This window comes from Bos taurus, chromosome 6 (genome assembly GCF_002263795.3).
Source record: "Bos taurus isolate L1 Dominette 01449 registration number 42190680 breed Hereford chromosome 6, ARS-UCD2.0, whole genome shotgun sequence".
NCBI classification, from domain to species: domain Eukaryota; kingdom Metazoa; phylum Chordata; class Mammalia; order Artiodactyla; family Bovidae; genus Bos; species Bos taurus.
Window position 1 is genome coordinate 94,560,016 of NC_037333.1, and position 21,954 is coordinate 94,581,969.

Sequence of the window (21,954 nt, forward strand, 5' to 3'; positions counted from 1 at the left end):
TAATTGACTAGTTAGGTCATATGAATATAAAGATGTTCTTCTCCCATACAACTAAGCCTGGCTTTAATGCTAAAACCTTGAGCAGGATATTGAATAAAGCTCTACTTTAAGAGATCTTTGATATCTCATGTTCACCCAAGAACATTAAATATACAGAATTCTGTCCAATGACTTAAAACTGACTTGCATTTTTCTCTTTTATATATTAACCTCATATCACGTACTAATCAACAAATTTTTCTGAAATATTTAGCCATTTAACTTTTCTTCAAGTTTTAGAATTTTAACTAGTCATAGAACAACAGATTTCTTTAACTTCAGGTGGATATCTACTGGATATCTACTCCTCTATTATCACCTGTGTTTTCCTCACAAAACTTTATGCATTCTTTGGATTCTTTGGTAATTTTTTATGTTCTTGTAGCATTTATATTGTTTGGTGGGTTTTATTTTTGTGTTATTTTTATTTTCATCCCCAAATTTATGTCATTGTTTTTTGGGAGACAGTGAGTCTTTTGATTATTTTAATGAGCATAATTTAATCATATACAAAAGTTTCTAAACCTTGGTTTATTGATGATTTGTTACACCTGTGTAAATACCACTGAAAGTAAGGAACTGATTCTCAAATATTTTCATATATCAAAAATCTATGGGAGGGCTTATTAAAACACAGGTTGCTGGGTCCACTTTCAGAATTTCTATTTTTGTTTCAGTAGGTCTGAAGGTGGCCCCAAGGATTTGCATGTTCAACTCAACCTTTTTGTGTATATCTGTATTGATATCTAAATTGTATGTTTGTGAATCTTTATGTGCATTTATTTCTATTTTTATTTCTATGATGAAAATCATAGTGTATGTACATTTTATAACCTAACGTTTTACAACAAATACATATATATATGTATATATATGTGTATATACTTGTGTATACTTGATATACACAAAAGTATATGTGTATATACACAAAATATATATATATATATATATATATATAGTGCCAATTGGTGATTGACTCAAAATCCTCTAGCAGTGTCCTTCAGACTTGCAATGGGAAACTTGAAAGCTGCTGCTGGTGCTGCTGCTAAGTCACTTCAGTCGTGTCTGACTCTGTGCGACCCCATAGACGGAAGCCCACCGGGCTCCCCCGTTCCTGGGATTCTCCAGGTAAGAACACTGGAGTGGGTTGCCATTTCCTTCTCCAATGCATGAAAGTGAAAAGTGGAAGTGAAGTCGCTCTACAGTTTAGAATTAGGAATTTGTATGGTGGGTGTGGCCAATTGACTAGAGACAAAGAATCTGAGAACGTTCAGCCATTCAAAATTATTAGAAAAGAGATCTCTATTGAGATGAGGAAAACAGAATTTTTTCACATGTGTTTCAATAAATTGGATTTATCTGAAATTAAAATAGAAGTTTTCAAATGCCATCATGAGAATTAGTGTAATTTCAATTTAGTTCCATTCTCATAGTGTGTTGTTGCTCAGTCACTCAGTTGTTTCTAACTCTGCAACCCCATGGACTGCAGCACACCAGGCTTCCCTGTCCTTCACTATCTCCCAGAGTTTGCTCAAACTCGTGTCCATTGAATTGGTGATCCCATCCAAGTATCTCACCCTCTGTTGACCCCTTCTCCTCCTGCCTCAATTGTTCCCAGCATCAGAATCTTTTTAGTTTAAGCAGTTACTTGAAATAGATTTATTTTGAGAAAATATTTTCATAGGCCTAATTCCTAAATTCATTCCGTATATTATGGAGGGAAGAAGAATAGTGCTCTCCCCACCCACAGATATCTGGGAATGAATGAATATAGTACCCTACATGTCAAAAAAATTATAAATATCATTTAAGACTTAGATCTTTGAAATGAGATTATTTTGCATTTTCTAGGTGGCCTGGTCTAATCATTCATTAAAATGGAAGAGAAAGGCAAAAAGTAGGTCCAGAGATGCAAAGTGAGAAAACTCTGACCTGCCATTGCTGGCTTTGAAGATGGAAGAAGGGAGCCATGAACCAGGGAATGTGGGAGGCCCATAGAAACTGGGAATGACATCAGCCGACACGCCAGGAATAAACGAGACCTCAGTCCTGTAACTTCAGAGAAACGGATTCTCTCCTATACTCTCCTTAGGAATGCAGTCAGACTTCTGATGCCCCCGAACAGTAAGATGATGTTAGTACATTTGTACTGCTTAAAGAAGAGAGAGTTGTAATTTGTTACAATAGCATCAGAAAATTAGGGAGATAAGCTTCATGAAAGGTGAGGATAATGTTTCTGTCTTTTTCAGTGCAGCAAATAAGAGGCCAATCAAATGCCTGGTATGTAGACAGTAGTCAGCAAATATCTATAGATTTAACTAATTAAACCCCATACATTATTCTCATGTATTTTGGCTTTACTCAGTAAGGGAAATCATCTCACTCAATTTTAGGAGAGAAATAGAATTTACTGATTAAATTCTGACTCTAACTAGCTTAAAAAATGCAAATAAAACCTTGGAAAAAAAGTAATTTCTTATGTAATTAGCTAAATATAACTGTATGAATGGGAAGGTTGGACCCTTCCAATGTAATGTTTTATCTCATTTTATTTGATTAGGAAAATTATGAAACAGCATGAAATGCATTACTATACTAATGTAGCCTCTAAACTGTGAATCTCATTGTAACTATGGCCTTGAGGTCTTTTAAGGTTGAACCTGAATGAACAAGTTAAAGTAGTTTAAAAGAATGCTCATTCACATGCACACACACACACACACACACACACACACACTCATAAGTATGATAATTACACTCTTGCAGAGGAAAGCTTAACCTTTGTGCTACAATCAGAATAAAAAAAGGAAATGGCACATCAGTCAATTTGTAAAAATGCTAAAAGTAGTCAAGCCACTTGAATGTTGCAGCAATTCCAAAAATGCTTAACTGTGTAATTTGGAAGATGGATGTTGGTGATGGTAGCACAACATTATGAATGTATTTAATACCAGTGAATTATATACTTTAAAATACTTAAGATGGTAAACTTTATCTTATGTGTATTTTAGCACAATAAAAAATAATTGAAAATACATGTGGAGTAGAGTACCTGTTAGCAGTCCCACTGGAGGATTCTTAAACACTCTGCCCATTGCATTTTGGTATTGGAGATGCCAAGGAAAATACAATGCAGTTGAGTGCTGGGTGAAATAACTCTACTTACAGAGAAGAGAGAGAGCAAGATCGGCCTCAGTGGCGGACAGTCTGCCAAGACGGCGGGTCTCTCCCTGAGGCACCTTCTTTGTGATAAGGCAACAGAGAAACCCAGGAGACTCACCTGCAAGCTTTTCATGTTCTAAGCAGTCTGCCTTCTTTCCACCTTTCAGAGGCTTTCAGAGGTTTTCTTTGTTGTTGTTGCTGTTATTGCTGTTTGTTAGGTCCAGGGGTTTGTGATAAGGGGAACATGGGAGAAACGGGACCACTCAGTCTTAAAAGGAGCTAGAAGTCTGAATAATCCTTACAAGAGCCTATTATTTGCCAGACACTCTGTTATTTTATGTTCTACTTATGGTGGCTCAGACAGTAAAGAATCCACCTGCAATGCAGGAGACCTGGGTTCAATCCCTGGGTTGGGAAGATTCCCTGGAGAAGGAATGGCAAACCACTCCAGTATTCTGTCCTGGAGAATTCCTTGGGCAGAGGAGCCTGGCGGGCTACAGTCCACGGGGTCACAAAGAGTCAGACAGGACTGAGGGACTAATGCTCAGTACTTTGTTGCTAAGCAATTAGGACTGAAGAAGAAAGGAGGGAGAAAGGGAGGGAGGAAGAGAAGGAGGGAAGAAGGGTAGGGATGGAGGGAGGATACTACTCATCTTCCGAGTCTCTGCAAAAACTTCACAGCTTTCCCTAACGACTCAGCCTAGGTTTGTTGTTGTTTACTTGTGTCTGACTCTTTGCAACTTCATGGACTGTAGCCCACCAGCCCTTGGGACTTCCCAGGCAAGAAAACTGGAGTGGGCTGCCATTTCCAGCCTAGGTTAGCCCCTTCCCATTACAAACTCTTCCGGCACTTTATATGACTCATGACTTGCATCATTTTGTTCAGACCTGTCTCCTCTTGCCAATGAGATTGCTGAGACCAATTTGTCCTTTCCGCTGCAGTATCCCATCACCCAGCAGAGAGGCCAGCACGAGGTAGGTACCTACCCGTCTTCATTAATTATGTTAATGAGTGTGCAATTTCCCTTCTCTCTGGCTTTGTTCTTATCATTGTTTTTCATCCCTGGTACAGTTGCTGTTGGAGTTCTGACTTTCCTGATCAGTTTTTGGCTCCTTTCTCTTGGCAACAGAACGATCTCCTGACCTCAGGCATGGTTTGCACTGATCTAGCAAGGGGTAGGGAGGGGGAAGTCTTTACATTTCTGACTGCTCAGTGCATCTAACCTCCTCTACTCCCAGGGACTCCACGATGTCATTTCTACTATTCTCCAGGTGCTATCAGAAAATCAGGATGTTATGAGCGTCTGGCTTCACCCTAAACAGCACTGTCCTTTACCTGCTTTGTGTAAGTCAAGGGGTACAGTGAAGAGAAAAACATGGATATCAAAACAGAATAAATACCTGGAACAGTTTCATTATCACAGAGTCAAAATGTAAAATATAAATCTAGTTGCTCAGTTTTCCATTGTGAAGGGTCACTTCACCATACAATCTTTAGAAATTAAAACCAAGACTCTGAATTAATTATCCTTTCACTGTGTTGGGTTTTCTTTCCTTTCTCGTTCAACATTAACTGCCTCTGAAATTATGTTAAAGCAATGATCTCTATCGTAATGTCCTTCAGCTGGCCCTGAAAGCAATTTCCTATGAAAACCTCCTTTTTTTTCCCTAGGAAACATCTCAACCTTCTTAACCTCATCATTTTTATGTCATTTTGTTTTGTTTTGTTTATACTTAGAGGATATTACAATTTTATGTGGCTTCACTTATCTGTGACTTAGACTAAAGTCGTGTTTTGCAACAAATAGAATGATTTAAAAGTATTTTGCTCCCTCAGGAAGGCCGTTAATGTACATGGGAAATTGTGTGGCAGCAAAATGAGATACTCTCCGTGGTACAGAGTTTATCTAGGGTTGCCCATATAAAACAGGCCTCATTTAGCATTAAATCTCATTTTATGTGATCAGGGTTTATTTTCCAATGGGCTACTCAGGATTCATGTGGTAAGACTGCTTTTTACTGAGCATCCTGAGAAGGCTGTCTCTATCTCTCTCCACTCAAGTTGCTTACACCTCAATTTCACACTTTAATTTGCTAAGTTTTGGCCCAATTAGCACTGAATATATTGTGTGCTGCCAGTACATATTTATTAAATAAAAACAATGAACAACACATGTCAAAGTGCTTCAGAAAATTATAAAGTAATAAGTACACATTATTAATGTCTTCAGGTGATTTGCCTGGTTATCATTAAACACGCTGAAAAAATCATTGTCTGATGTCATATTGCTTCACATGAATAATCAAGGATATCTTTAGGACTGTGGGGCACTTAAGAGTTCATATTATGAGTCATTTTTAGCATCTTTCCCCAGAAAGGATGGTGTGTGTTTGTGTACGTGCATAACTACATAAAGTAACAAAAATTATGAGCAACATGAAAACTATTCCTAGTTAATGTAAAGAATTTCATAATTATTCCTAAAAACTCAAGATTGATTGGTATATAATGTTGTATTTTAGGGGAAATCCAGCTGGAAAATCTGATCCCTTTTATTTCTAATATTTTAGAGTTTATCAATTTTATTGATGTCATGTTCAAGATTACTACTTGAACAATATTTTAAGTAGATATTAGTTTTAATAACATTAAAATCATTCTCCTTTCTTAAAAAAATTTTTTTATTCTGTGAAGAAAACAACTAACAGGTGAGGATATCTATATATTTAAGATCTATAGATTAAGATCTATATATTTAGGTTGCTGCTACTGCTAAGTTGCTTCAGTCATGTCCCACCAGGCTCCTCTGTCCCTGGGATTCTCCAGGCAAGTGGGTAGCCATTGCCTTCTCCAATATATTTAAGTTGGTGCAAATGTATTTCTGGTTTCAGACCATGAATTTTAAATCATTATAACTAGGCTCAAATATATCTTTATTAATCAAAATAGGAACCATTGCAATCAACACATTTTTGCCAATGAGAAATAAGTTTGTTTATTCCTGCAGCATAAAAATCTGTGCTTCAGGGTTTGATGAACTCTTGGAAAGCATTTTCTGCATTCTGCTGGTTGTGGAAGTGTTTTTTTTCCCTGTAAAAAGTTTTTGAGATTCTTGAAGAAGTGGTAGTTGGTTGTCAAGAGGTCAGGTGAATATGGCAGAATAGACAAAACTTTGTAACCCAATTCGTAAGTGTTGAATGTGCCATGTGTGGTTGGGCATTATCATGGAAAAGAATTGACATCTTTCTGTTGACCAATGCCGTCTGCAGGTACTGAAGTTTTTGGTACATCTCATTGATTTGCTGAGCATACTTCTCAGATGTAATGGTTTCACTGGGATTCTGCAAGCTGTAGTGGATCAGACGGGCAGCAGACAACCAACCAATGACCATAACCTTTTTTTTTTGGGTGCAAGTTTGGCTTCAGGAAGTGCTTTGGAGCTTCTTCTAGTCCAGTCACTGAGCTGGTCATCACCACTTGTTGTATAAAATCCACTTTTCATTGCATGTCACAATCATGTTGAGAAATGGTTCATTGTGTAGAATAAGGGAAGACACTTCAAAATATTTTTTTTTTTTAATTTTCAGTCAGCTCATGAGGCACTCACTTATCAAGCTTTTTCACCTTTCCAATTTGCTTCAAATGCTAAATGACCATAGAATGGTCAATGATGAGTTCTTCAGGAACTTCTCATGTAGTTGTAAGAGGATCAGCTTCAATGATTGCTCTCAGTTGGACATTGTCAACTTCTGATGGTCAGTATGCTCCTTGTCTGCGAGTCTCCTGTCTCCTTTGCAAAACTTCTTGAACCACCACTGCACTGTACATTCATTAGCAGTTCCAGGGCCAAATGTGTTGTTGATGTTGCAAGTTGTCTCTGGTGCTTTATGACCCATTTTAACTGGAAAAAGAAAATTGCTGGAATTTGCTTTTGTCTAACATGAATTCTCTAGTCTAAAATAAATATAAAATACAAAGCAAGTAATATATCACTAGCAAAAAAAAAAAAAAAACCATAAACTGAGAAATGTGCATTAAAATCATGTACAACATAACCACTTTATTTAAAAATGCATTCCAATATCAAAGGCAAATTTCAACAGTGCAAAAACCGCAATTACTTTTGCACCAACCTAATACTATTACCTCAAATCCATCCATCAGTTTTGGAATGGCCACTCCTCAATATTTCTGCTAATTTTCAGAGGCTTATTTTTTATATTAAGTTGAGGGAACGCTTTGCTTTTCTTGAGTTTGGCCAACTTCCTCAAGTGACAGAAAATGTGAGTTAGTAGACACTTGAAATGGAAGGGTTTACATTGCAGGAATGCCTGCCATTTAAAGTGGAATAGGAAGGATTCTCAAAATAGCATTCTTAAAAACATAAAAACTTCCTCTGTCATTTTCTCAATTGATCCTCTCACCTCCTGTAAAATTGCTCAGCCTCTTCTCTCTCTTCTTTTTTCTCTATTTTATTTCCCTTCAATTTGGGGTGGGAGGGGTAAGTGGAGATTCCCACCAAGATTTGATTTAGGCAGAGAAATTCAGTGTTGTCCAGCCTCTATGGCAAAACTGAGATCTGAGATTCACTTCACATGGAGGAACTGAGCTGAAGCTATGAATGCGTAACTTGCAAGAGCCCCTTCTGGTTGAATTACATTCTTAGACTAAGGCTGTCATGCTCTTTAGTTCTCTACAAAGAGGGGTGGAAAGGCAGTTTAATTTTCCAGCTACCCAGGTACCTAAGCAAATGAGTATAAGATATTTTTAATTTCCTGGTGTTTCTTTTAAGAATCTTATGATTGACTTGGAATATATCGATTCAATGGACATAAGTTTGAGCAACCTCCCAGAGATAGTGGAGCACATGGAAGCCTGATATGCTACAGTACACAGGGTTGCAAAGAGTCAGACACGACTCAGCAACTGAACGACAATATTATTTATCAGTGTTCCTTGAAAAATATGTGAACAATCTTACACAGATTAAAGAACAGAGGCTCTTTCTGTACTCTGCACAGGTCTACCTCCTTCCATTTTTGCCTTCTGAAGCTTACTCTCCATCAAGAAGCTAGAGTCTTTTTTTTTTCAAGTATAAAGCGGAACATATCACTATTTTGCTCAAATCCTCCAAGAGCTGGCTTCCCATCACAGAGTATAATCATACATCCATACATGTCCTTGCAAGCCCTGCATGCTGATTTCCCACTCCCCCATCTTCTTCTCTCACACACTCTCTCTTCAGCCCCTCTACCTTTCTTCATTCAACTTCTTGTTCTTTGTTATTGCTCAGTAGCCAAGTCATGTCCAGCTCTTTGTGACCCCATGGACAGCAGCAAATTGGGCTTCCCTGCCTTTCACTATCTCCCAGAGTTTGCTCAAACTCATGTCCATTGAGTTGGTGATGCCATCCAACCATCTCGTCCTTGTTCTTACCAAGCTCATTTCTGTCTCAGGACCTGGGAATGTGCTCTTTCTTGTGCCTGGAATCCTTACCCCTTCAGAGAGACTTTCAATGACCACCTCAACTATAAATCTTTTTAACTGTTTTTGTGTCATTCTGTTTTATTTTCTTCCCAGCACATGATATATATACACATGTATATACATAGATATATATCATATCTATCTATATATCATATCTATATATGATATATATCATGTATATATATTTGATACTTCACTGAGAGCATCTCTCTAGATGTCCCCTTGTTTATTTTCTATTTTCTCATTTGAATATAAAGTAGGGAACTTTCTCTTCTATTTCTCCAACACCCAGAATGGGCTTTTAATAAATTATAACATAATATTATACAGGGCTCTTTTGGTTTCAGTTGCAGCAGAAGCCTCAGGACTTCAGAATAACACTAGGCACAGCATCCTAGTGTGCATCATAGCAGCTCTTCTGGACATGATACACTGCTATTGTGAAACTGGTTGCACAATAGTCCTTTGGTATGTGCCATGCTAAGTCGCTCAGTTGTGTCTGACTCTTTGCAACCCTATGGACTGTAGCCCACCAGGCTTCTCTGTCCATGGGATTCTCCAGGCAAGAATATTGAAGTGGGTTGCCATGCTCTCCTCCAGGGGATCTCCCTGATCCAGGGATCAAACTTGCATCTCTTATGTCTCCTGCATTGCCAGACAGGTTCTTTACCACTAGCACCACCTGGGAATGCTTTGGTATGCATGGGGAATTGATACTAGGACACTCCACCCCCCATGGATACCAAACTCTTCTTATACAATGACACAGTATTGTCATTTACCCTCTACATCTGCACTTCTGCATCTGCAGATTCAACCAATGAGAACCTGTGAGTATGAAGGGCCGATTATACTGACATTAGCTAATCATACCTAGACAGCATATTAAAAAGCAGAGACATTAGTTTGCCAACAAAGGTCCATCTAGTCAAATCTATGTTTTTTCCAGTAGTCATGTATGGATGTGAGAGTTGGACTATAAAGAAAGCTGAGTGCCGAAGAATTGATGCTTTTGAACTGTGGTGTTGGAGAAGACTCTTGAGAGTCCCTTGGACAGCAAGATCAAACCAGTCCATCCTAAAGGAAATCAGTCCTGAATATTCATTGGAAAGGACTGATGCCAAAGCTGAAACTCTAATACATTGGATACCTCCAATACCTGATGCTGGGAAAGATTGAAGGTAGGAGGAGAAGGGGATGACAGAGGATGAGATGGTTGGTTGGCATCACTGGCTCAATGGACATGAGTTTGAGTAAACCGCAGGAGTTGGTGATGGACGAGGAGGCCTGGCATGCTGCAGTCCATGGGGTCGCAAAGAGATGGACATGACTGAGCAACTGAAATGAACTGAACTGAATGTGAGGGTAAGGCTGAAGCATTCAGATTGGCAATGAGAGACTTGGGTAGAGGCCAGACCCCAGAGCTCTAGGCATAGGAGTGAGACACCCTGGAAAGACAGCGGGTACAGGGGCAGGGCAAAGTACTGTAACAAAATTATTCAAAATAGTACTCATTTGAATCTTTAAAAGTAACAGAAAAAAATAGAAATGTGTATGGCTAGTTCTAGCCTTAAACACACGGCATCTGCTTAAAACTAAGGGGGAATATGTCTTAACTGAAGTAGTAGAAGGTAAATGTTCCCATAATTCAAAGGAGTTTTGAATTATGATAAATTCAGAAATGTAATATCTGGACAGTGCACAATGATGTGATATTTGAGATGAGATATTGAATTATCTACAATACATCCTTTCCTTTATGGTCTCCTCTGTAATCTGTGATTGCTTCAAAATGTCATTCTGATCATACAAACTGCTTTCCTGCTTTAGACCTTCAAACCTTGGTTGAATGGCTTCTTTTCATCCTGAAGATAACAGTGAAAAATAGTGAACATGGTTCTATGCTTTCTGATTTCTTTCTGTTTGGTTTTAAGTTAATTTTTATTGGCATATAGTTGCTTTATAGTGTTGTGTTAGTTTCTACTCTGAACGAATGAATAATCATTAGAAAGAATCAGCTATGCATATACATATGTCCCCTCCCTTTTGGACTTTCTTCCCATTCAGGTCACCAGAGTGCATTAATTAGAGTTCCCTATATAATATGGCATTTTAAACGAAGCAACTGACAAAGGATTAATCTGCAAAATACACAAGCAGCTCATGCAGCTCAATATTAAAAAAACAAACATCCTAATCAAAAATTGGGAGGAAGACCTAAGTAGACATCGCTCCAAAGAAGACACGCAGATGGCCAACAAATACATGAAAAGATGCTCAACATTGCTCATCATTAGAAAAATGAAAATCTGATTTCTTTCTAAATCATCCTGCCTCATCTTTTCCCACTCTTCCTGGCTCTCTATTTGTAATTCCCAACTCTCCATCCTCAAAGATAGCCTTAGTTTTTATTACTTCTGGGGCACACTTGTCCACTGTCTACAAGATTCTTCTTTCCTCCTCTCTTTGTGTCTTTATCCTTCAAAGTTTCTGCTTCTTTCAATTTTCCCCTGAAACCCTAGACCAAAGCTCACACACATTCAAAATGCCTGTCCCACTTGTTACCCATTTACTTAAAGTGGTTATTTTTTTTCTCCACCAGAATGTGGGCTTAACTTATTCCTTACTAATTATTCCTAACTTACTTATTCCTTAACTTATTCCCTACTAATCTGAATATTGCTTATCCCTCATTTGTTGCTCATGTTGGCATTAGAATGTCAACATATTTTTGTTCTTTGCCTCTAGTGATCTTTCAATACTTTCAGTATGACAGCAGAAAGTATTACAGGAACTAAATCTAGGTTAACTTTGGGGCTTATGCCAGATAGATCAGGTAAATACTCCGGAGGCAACAAAAACCTGCTCATATACTTCTCAGCCTTGTGTGAAGTTTATCATCTGGCAAGAATCTTCCAAGAATTTATCCCCTGGCATTTTTCCTTTTATGAGCAAAATCTCAAGTAAAATACAAAGCTACAAAATGAGGACAAATGGAATTCCTCCAAAAACAAAACCACTCATGTGATGACAAGATCTAAATAATTTGGGCAGGCAAAGATCTAATGTAGAAAGTTGTAGGTTTGGCATATATATATACCACCATGTATAAAGTAGATAGCTAGTGAGAAGCTGCTGCATAGCACAAGGAGCTCAGCTCAGGGCTCTGTGATGACCTACAGGGGTGTGATGCATGGGTGGGAGGGAAGTTCAAGAGGGAGAGGGTATATGTATACATATAGCTGATTCACCTCATGGTGCAGCAGAAACTAACACAATATTGTGAAGTAATTACACTCCAATAAAAACATAAACTCTGATAGACAGAGTGCCTGAAGAAGTATGGATGGAGGTTCGTGACATTGTACTGGAGACAGGGATCAAGACCATCCCCAAGAAAAAGAAATGCAAAAAAGCAAAATGGCTGTCTGAGGCGGCCTTACAAATAGCTGGGAAAAGAAGAGAAGTGAAAAGCCAAGGAGAAAAGGAAAGATATACCCATTTGAATGCTGAGTTCCAAAGAATAGCAAAGACACACAAGAAAGACTTCCTCAGTGATCAGGGCAAAGAAATAGAGGAAAACAATAGAATGGGAAACACTAGAGATCTCTTCAAGAAAATTAGAGATAGCAAGGGAATATTTCATGCAAAGATGGGCACAATAAAGGATGGAAATTATATGGATCTAACAGAAGCAGAAGATATTAAGAAGAGGTGGCAAGAATACACAGAAGAACTGTACAAAAAAGATCTTCATGACCCATATAATCACGATGGTGTAATCACTTACCTAGAACCAGACATCTTAGAATGTGAAGTCAAGTGGGCCTTAGAAAGCATCACTACGAACAAAGCTAGTGGAGGTGATGGAATTCCAGTTGAGCTATTTCAAATCCTGAAAGATGGTGCTGTGAAAGTGCTGCACTCAATATTCCAGCAAATTTGGAAAGCTCAGCAGTGGCCACAGGACTGGAAAAGGTCAGTTTTCACTCAGTTCCAAAGAAAGGCAATGCCAAAGAATGCTCAAACTACCACACAATTGCACTCATCTCACACACTTGTAAAGTAATGCTCAAAACTCTCCAAGACAGGCTTCAACAGTATGTGAATGGTGAACTTCCAGACATTTAAGCTGGTTTTAGAAAAGGCTGAGGAGCCAGAGATCAAATTGCCAACATCTGTTGGATCATCAAAAAAGCAAGAGAGTTCCAGAAAAATATTGGCTACTGCTTTATTGACTATGCCAAAGCCTTTGACTGTGTGGATCACAACAAACTGTGGAAAATTCTTCAAGAGATGGGAATACCAGACCACCTGACAGATTTCTTGAGAAATCTGTTTTGCAGATCAGGAAGCAACAGTTAGAACTGGACAAGGAACAACCGACTGGGTCCAAATCGGGAAAGGAATACATCAAGGCTGTATACTGTCATCCTGCTTATTTAACTTATATGCAGAGTACAATCATGAGAAATGCTGGACTGGATAAAGCACAAACTGGAATGAATCAAGATTGTCGAGAGAAATATCAAACCTTAGATATGCAGAAGACACCACCATTATAGCAGAAAGCAAAGAAGAACTAAAGGCCCTCTTGATGAAAGTGAAAGAGGAGAGTGAAAAAGTTGGCTTAAAACTCAACATTCAGGAAACCAAGATCATGACATCTGGTCCCATCACTTCATGGGAAATAGATGGGGAAAAGAGTGGAAACAGTGACAGACTTTATTTTTTTGGGCTCCAAAATCACTGCACATGGTGATTGAAGCCATGAAATTAAAAGACACTTACTCCTTGGAAGAAAAGTTATGACCAACCTAGACAGCATATTAAAAAGCAGAGACATTACTTTGCCAACAAAGGTCCGTCTAGTCAAAGCTATGGTTTTTCCAACAGTCATGTATGGATATGAGAGATGGACTCCAAAGAAAGCTGAGCGCCGAAGAATTGATGCTTTTGAACTCTGGTGTTGGAGAAGACTCTTGAGAGTCCCTTGGACTGCAAGGAGATCCAACCAGTCCATCCTTAAGCAAATCAGTCCTGAATATTCATTGGAAGGACTGATACTGAAACTGAAACTCTAATACTTTGGCCACCTGATTCTAAGAACTGACTCATTGGAAAAGACCCTGATGCTGGGAAAGGTTGAAGACGGGAGGAGAAGGGGATGACAGAAGATGAGATGGTTGGATGGCATCACCAACTCAATGGACCTGAGTCTGAGTAAACTCCGGGAGTTGGTGATGGACAGGGAGGCCTGGAGTGCTGTATTCCACGGGGTGCAAAGAGTTGAACGTGACTGAGCAAATGAACTGAACTAAACTGGACTGAAAAAACAAAATGTAAAAAAAAAAAAAAAAAAATTAAAGTTAATATATATTTTCTTATGGTGTCAGAAGGAAAATATTTACAAAAGGAAAAATATAAACTTCATGGTATGTTGAATAACAGCCTCCCAAGGTGTCCATGGGAATGGCTATCCACTCCAGTATTCTTGCCTGGAGAATCCCACAGACAGAGGAGCCTGGTGGGCTACAGTCCAAGGGGTCGTAAGAAGTAGAACAGGACTGAGCACCGAAGCACACAGCACAAGGTGTCCATGGCCAATCCCAGAACCCGTGATTGTTACCTTATATGGCAAAAGGAACTCTGAAGATGTGACTATGTTAAGGATTTTGAGATGACCAAGTTATCTGGATATCCAGGTGAGTCCGATGTAATCACAGTAGTCCTTTTAAAAAAGAAGAAGGAGACTAGAGACAAGAGGTGATGACTGAAGCAGAGGCTGAAGTGATACACTTTGAAAATGAAAGAAGGGTGCACCATCCAAGGAATACAGGTAGCCACTCGAAGCTGAAAAGGGCAAGGAAACAGCCTCCAAAAGGAACTAACCCCAATCAAACCTTAATTTTTTAGTTCAATGAATCTGATTTTGGACTTTTGACCTCCAGACCAGTCAGAGAATAAGTCTGTGTTAAGACACTAAGTTTGTGGTAATTTGGGACAGCAGCATTAGAAAACTAATATAAGCCTTCTCTTCTCAATTGAATTGATACTAAAAGTGTCTTTTTCAAAGTTAGAAGTTATAAACATATGCAGACCTTGGGTTGAGAATTATTGGACTGATTTTTAAAGAGGTTGAGGGAAATATTTTTAAAAGCAGAGTCAGGGGCTTCCCTGGTACCTCAGTGGTGAAGAACCTGCCTGCTAATGCAGGAGACCCAGGTTCTGTCCCTGGTCCAGGAAGTTCCTGTATGCCGAGAAGCAAATAAGCCCACACACCACAACTGAGACTGTGTTCTACAGCCTGGGCACCGCAACTAATGAGCCCATGTACCCCGACTACTGAAGTCCGCGTGCTCTAGAGCCCATGCTCCAGAACAGGAGAAGCTGCAACTAAAGAAAAGCCTGTGCAGCAACCAAGACCCAGCACAGCCAAAAATAAATGAACAAAAATCAGAGTCATCCCTTCCATTTTATCCATGAAGAAATATTTCGAGGAGTATACTATTGTTCTTCCACCAGATCAATAGATTCAGTGGTTCTGAAATCACTCACGAATTGGCCTTTATCATTTTGAATGAGAATTTAAAAAACCATGGCTACCACTACAGCATTTTAGTGCTTTCTGAGAATGACAGGAATACAGAGACACTGAGTATTTTCAATGCCAACATAATTTTCTTTTGTTTTTACTGCTGTGTCCTACTATTTTTCGTATCAGAAAAAGTACATTGACTATTCCAAGTCATCACTTAATCTTGATATCCTTTATAAAGATTATTCTAAATCTTTTTAAATTTTCTATAATATCCAGCACCCTCGGAAGAGACCCAAGACTTTAATTGCAGAAGCCCTGGAACTTTCTCCCATTTTTTTAAACATTAAGAATTTATTGAAGATTTTTCACACTTGAACATATTGTTTAAAATATAATCTTTCTTTCCATGTGACAGCCTCACACAAACAAAGTATTTAAAGAAGATGAAGGTCTGTCATTGCTCTGTTTAATTAACAAGAGACTTTTAGAATTAGAGAATGTTAAAAAAAGAATGCAGAAGAAAACTTAGTGTGATAATGATAATCGTTTCATTTCACATCAGAATTTCAACTCGTAAAAATTCTATTTACAGGTGTCATCTGCTCGAACTAGTCAATCTTCTTTCATAATGTGAGCTTTTCTTTCCCTAGTTACTTATACAAATCAGATGGTGGAGTACAAAATCATGCGGAGAGGTTTAGATTTGCTTCTAATTTAGCACATGATGTAACAACTTCCTTTTTCTATCATCTATGACTTTGAAAGCTCCCAGATCCTTTGTTTTGCATCTAAATTATTTAAAATTGCCTTTCCTTTTAGTACATAAAGGCAATGCATATCTTTTTAATAGTCTACATTCTTGAAAATTAACTCAAGGTTTCTAACCAAACTACTTCGATGCACATTTCAGTAACTTTTCAATTTATTTTGGATTACCCAGTGACACTTATGATCTTGAAAATACAATTCACCTAAGATACAAATAATTTTACAGTAATTAGGAGACAATGTTAAGGGTTTGTACATGCTGTGCTAACTTGCTTCAGTCATGTCTGATGCTTTGCGACCCTATGGACCATAGCCTGCCAGGCTCCTCTGTCCATGGGGTTCTCCAGCCAAGAATACTGGAGTGGATTGTCATTTCTTTCTCCAGCAATCAAACCCTCATTCCATATTTCCTGCATTAGGCAGCCTGGTTCTTTACCAGTTTTCTTTTACTATAAGACAGTGGTGACGTTGTAAAAGGTTAGCAATTTTAACACAGCACATATACTCAGCTGTGTTCACATTATTCAATAAAATGTTTTCCAATGAATACTTGTTGTGGGACGCACAAGCACAGTTATCATCAATTAAGATGTTTTTTTCCAATTTTGACTAAGCAAAGAAGAAATTAACTTTCTGCAGGGTATGAAGTAGCTCAATCATTACAACTGTAGCATAAATATCTCCTAACGATTTCTGTTTATATTTATATATGCCTTTGAGACACTTGTTAAGACTGTAAAGTCTAAGTGAAACACATGAATATATTTTCCAATATTTTACACAACTTTTGAGAGATTTCAGGAGATATAAAGTTTATTATCAGTTGTGTCTTTGACAAAGCATAGTTAAAAGAAATTTACTGAGAAATTACTCTATCATAGCTAATTACCAGATTTTGTACTATATAGTTCAATGCCTTTTTTATAATGAAATGGCAGTTTACAGAGCTAATATTATCACATTCTACAAATGAAGCCAGTTATTAAAATATGATATACATAAATACTAAAACATTAAATAAGATGTATATTCATAAAAATGTCAGAGTTGGAAGGAAATTTAGGTATTTCCAGTTCATCCATTTTCACTCTGTGGTTGAGAAGCTAATCTGTTCAATTTCATCAAGCTACTTGTGGCTAGATCTAGGTCCAGAACCTCCATCATCTGATTCTTAAGCCAAGACAATTTGTAGTACATTTGGGCTCCCCCGATGGATCAGTGGTAAAGGATCCACCTGCAAAGAATGAGGATAGGAAATGTGGGTTTGATCTCTGGATCGGAAAGATTTCCTGGATGAGGAAATGGTAAACCTCCCTGGTATTCTTCCCTTGAAAAATCCAATGGACAGAGAAACCTGGAGGGCTAGAGTCAGACACGACTGAGCAACTGAGCATGCATGCACTCTGAGTCAATCTCCACCTCTCTCCATGTCTCTCTTCCTCCCCTGCTTCATGCACACACACACACTTTACCTCAATATAGTTCTTGCAAAGCAATCTGAACAAGCACATTTTAATATAAATTTGCATATTATACTCTGTACTTTCTTATCAGCATTTTCTTTTGGCAGAAGAGTCCCAAAATAAAATGCATAAAAAAAACCCAGCACAGAGCTTGCTACACTATGAGAAAGAAGTTTTTCTATCTTTTGTCAAATTGACTGAATTAGATCCTGGTAAGAGTAGAAATATCCCCAAATTGAAGTGTTCTCTGAAATAAGCCATAGAAATTCACTTGGTAAAATATTAATCTAACTCTGAGCCTAGAGTACGTGGCCGCACTCACTTAATCACCTGCAAATAGACAACATGCTCCAGTCTCACCTGCTTGTTTCTTTACTTAAACATCCAAGAGATGAATCAGAGTTATTCGATGATTCTAGGATAGGTATTTCCTTTCATATTAAAATTATGTATTTTCTCCTGTGGAATACTAACATTTTTCCAGTAGCAACAGAGAAGTGATAAACTTCCTAAAGTAATGTGATGCTGAACAAAATCTAGTAAAAGTTAACCATAAGGCTTTGTGATAGAGGAAGTTATAATATTTACAATATTTGTAAATGTTACTCATTTATATTTTACCCTCTTAAAATTGAAAAATAATATATGTAAGCAGTTCAATTGAAAAAAAACACTTTAATAACCTTCTTGGCCACAATACAGGCTGTTTTAATTTTTAAAATAATCTAATTAAATGCCTCTGAGCAGTAAACAATGGTCAGTGATATCTAGATAATAAAGTTAAGTTCACAGAGACACCCAGATCTCGTATCCAGTAAGGATTTATTAGAAAAACAAATATTGAATAATTTATTATTTTAAATGGTTAGAATATAATTCAGGAAAAATATAAGCAAGTCATTTCCTTTCTAACAATTTAAAATGTAGAACGTTCAAACCTTATATATTTTTGCCAAAATAGTAATTATCCATAGATGACAGATGCTGCTCCCCACTTAATGGAGGGTCTCAAATTTTACTCTGCATCTCATTGGGAAGGAAATTTAAAAATTTAAAATAGAATTAACTTGGGGAAAGACATCAGTGCTGTAACTCTTAGCACCAAATGTTTCTTCTTGGAGCACCAAATGCTTTAAGGAAAACATTCCAAGTATCAAAGTTTTCAGATAGATAAATATTTATGGATCAAATCCATAAAGAACAGACATTGTTATGAAATATATATAGATGCCTTCAAAACTTTCTTTCCAGGCAGAGTAGACACATAAGTTAGGAGTCATTTCCCACTTAATTGTTTTTGCAACCTTATGCAACACAAATGGATTGTGGATAAAGACTTAAACTGGCTTATTCACAGAAAATAGATCTTGACTGACATTATGTCCAGAAAATTAAACAGGAACTGTTTCTCAATATAAAACACTATTAAACTTAAAGAAATGGCTTTATTTTAACCTTTTATATTCTTAATTGAAAGGCATAGAGGTTTTCAATTTTGTCCTTTTGTGAGAAAACAACACTCCTTAAGCAAATTATTCTCAATTTGCTAGTTAGCAAAATCAGAGAAAATCATTAACCTCAATCTAGTTTGTATCTTCAAGTGCAATAAAATTCCATCTGTCTTTGAACTTTATGAACAATACGTTTTTAGTCTGTATATAGACCACTGCCTCTTCCTCTTCACTGAAAGTTCTTCATAGTGATATTAGAACCAGAAATGCATTTTCCTTACACTCTACAGAAACCTACTTTGCCACGTAAGGGCAAAGGTGTACTTACGTTGCTCAGATAAAAAATAAAAGTGTCATAGAAATGCCATATGATACTAGACGAATTCAAAGGAACTACCAAAGAAGCAGACTTAGCTTCTGCATGTACCCTTGATGCTCTTCAATACCATTTAGGGGTGTGCACTGATCAGAAGGGCTTCCCTGATAGTTCAGTGGTAAAGAATCCACCTGCCAATGCAGGAAGAATGGGTTCAATCCCTGGGTCTGAAGATCCCCTGGAGAAGAAAATGACAACCCACTCAAGTATCCTGGCCTGGGAAATCCCGTAGACAGGGGACCCTGATGGACTACAGTCCATGGGGTCCCAAGAGTTGGACATGACTTAGTGACTAAACAACAACTGATCAGAAATGAAATGCCAAATTAAGAAAACAGCATCTGCCCCAGATGCAAATGTAGAACAATGGTCTACAAGAACTCGGTGGGGATGTATGTGGTTTCCAAGTTACACTTGCACACATGGATAATTACTACCAACACTATCATTTGTGAACATAACAGACATTTTGGAACTGGATACAATTCTGTCCCTGCAACTAGCCAAGACAATTCAATATGCAACCAAACAAGGCTTGAGTGTATGTGGGCTTAAAGAAAATGGTAGCCAAAGCACAGGTAAAATTTTATTTATGAATATGGAGACACATGACTTTGGATCCAGCCAGCCAGTGACATAAATAAACTCGAGCAAAAGATTCAAGCTAGAGGATATATATGTATATCTATATATAAAAATTTGTGTGTCTGAGTAAGGCTTCTTGGAACAGTGCCACAAATCTGAACACCAACCATCAGAATCACTCCCGTCCTTTGAAATTTCCATTAAGAGCACAATGGGGGTAATTATACTGGGATGCTCCAAATCGCTGTTTCCATCTTGTGCACTCACATGCCCGCCAAACATGAAATGTTCGCCTTCTCCCTTCCAACATGATGGTTGTTGAACTTATTTTTAGTGTCATTTGATAAGCCTTTGTGCTCGCAGAGAGACATCCCACTGACCCGGCCACTGGTCATTGTCTATACCAGTTCACATCAAAGCAGGCGCGCTTTGTCAGGTTTCCAGTCGAATATCCATTTCGCATCTGAAGTACAGTATCGAAAGTGACTAGATCATTTGAGCTTTTTCTTCAGCTGCTGCCTCCTTCCTCCCCCACAGTCTTTCCGCTCACGCTAACATAATTTGGCATCGTCGACGTGACACGATGGTGGTTTTTCTAAAAAAAAAAAAATTATAATACAGACATTTTCGATGTTTCGAGGTGGTCGGCCCTCCTGATATTTTCATTTATAATTTGATGAGAGGAGGTCTTTTTGTTTTTTCTCAACTGAATCACAACCAAGGTAGAGTGCCCCTCAAAAATCCAAGAAATATGCATATAGTAATAGGTCATTCAATGTCAAAAGGCATAAAAAAGATGAGCAAAATCTTCACAGGCTGCTGCTTGCTGTTGCCTTTAATTATATTAATTAAACTTTGAAATTTTCATGCAAAGAGAGTTGCTGGCTTGTGACGCTGAAGAGCCCTTGGAGACTTGGAGGAAGAAAAAAACCCTGAGCGGAAGCTTTGTGGTTACTGCTTCCTTTAAATTAAAAGCAAAACAAACTCCTAGGTATGTTTGCAGATATTAATGCTTTATGCACTACTAAGCCCTAAACATAGCAAGAGGGGTAAATCGACCCATCACAGGGACAAGTTCTCAAATCATGAGTCCATTAAACTCCACTCAAGATCTCTGGTGAGAGGCTGTCTTCCTGTGGAATAACGCACTATTAATTTTCTTCTTTTCCCAAGCGCATAATGAAAGGAAGGTGTCTTCAAAAACTAAAGGGCAAAATCTTGCTTGCTACCAATACCTTGAGGCATCCTGTCTACACTTTGTCATGCGTGTGCACTTTTCAGTGTTAGAATGACAAGATTTTCCAGTCAGAAGCTTCCCGGAAGGCACATTGTGGTAGGGGGACTTGGAAGGCTTCCGTGATCTGACATAGCTATAAGGCAATAGACTCCATTATTTGCTGAGCCTGGTGGGAGATTTCGCACTCTGCCTTTGGCTAACAATCTTGCCATGTAAACACACAAGTGCCATGTTTCCATGTAAAACACTCCTTTCTCCATTCAGGATCCACCACGGCCAATTGTTTTTTTTTTTTCCTCTCTATTTTGACATCATCCTCACACTTTTGTTTTCACTTTTTCCTCTTCTACACATTCAAGCAGACTTTCTTGTATAAACCACAGCATGTCCATTAATGTTCCTCTTTATTTTCAATGTCCTGAATCATGAGTTACCATTGAGTTTCATCAACTCCCATGTAGATGGCAGAACAAGTGTTTGAAAATGTTTGGTGCAAGCAAAGCAGAAGGCAGAGAAAACATTTCCTGACTGAGAGGAATAAAGCTGCTCTTCCAAAAACTTCTGAAATGCACTTTTTTCATTTGGTTGGAAATCGGCGTTCTGAACGTGTGCCATCTTCGTACCTCTTGGCCTTCTCGTTTTCCTTTTACTGAGATGGAACTCGAGAGAAGTTTATGCACCGGCCCTAGGAAAGAAACAAATACTTATTGAAATACTGAAATAATTATTTTTAAAACCTGAGAACACCTAGTTTTTCTACCATGATATAACAAACAATTACCCAAGGTAAGGTCAACATTAAGATGAAACATGGTCATAATTATTTCCCCCTGGGTCAAAGCAT

The 21,954-nt window shown here is 38.0% G+C and overlaps 1 protein-coding gene across 1 annotated transcript in view; it reads right to left on the minus strand.

Annotated features, from left to right (window-relative positions):
- Positions 1–19,861: 19,861 nt before the first annotated feature.
- The window catches only part of ANTXR2 (ANTXR cell adhesion molecule 2), a 177,783-nt gene continuing 175,690 nt past the window's right edge, over positions 19,862–21,954 (minus strand). Inside the window, exon 17 of the mRNA NM_001076826.1 lies at positions 19,862–21,795. Within this exon, the coding sequence (NP_001070294.1) occupies positions 21,757–21,795 (39 nt within the window). The 3' untranslated portion in view covers positions 19,862–21,756. The remainder of the gene's footprint in view (positions 21,796–21,954) is intronic.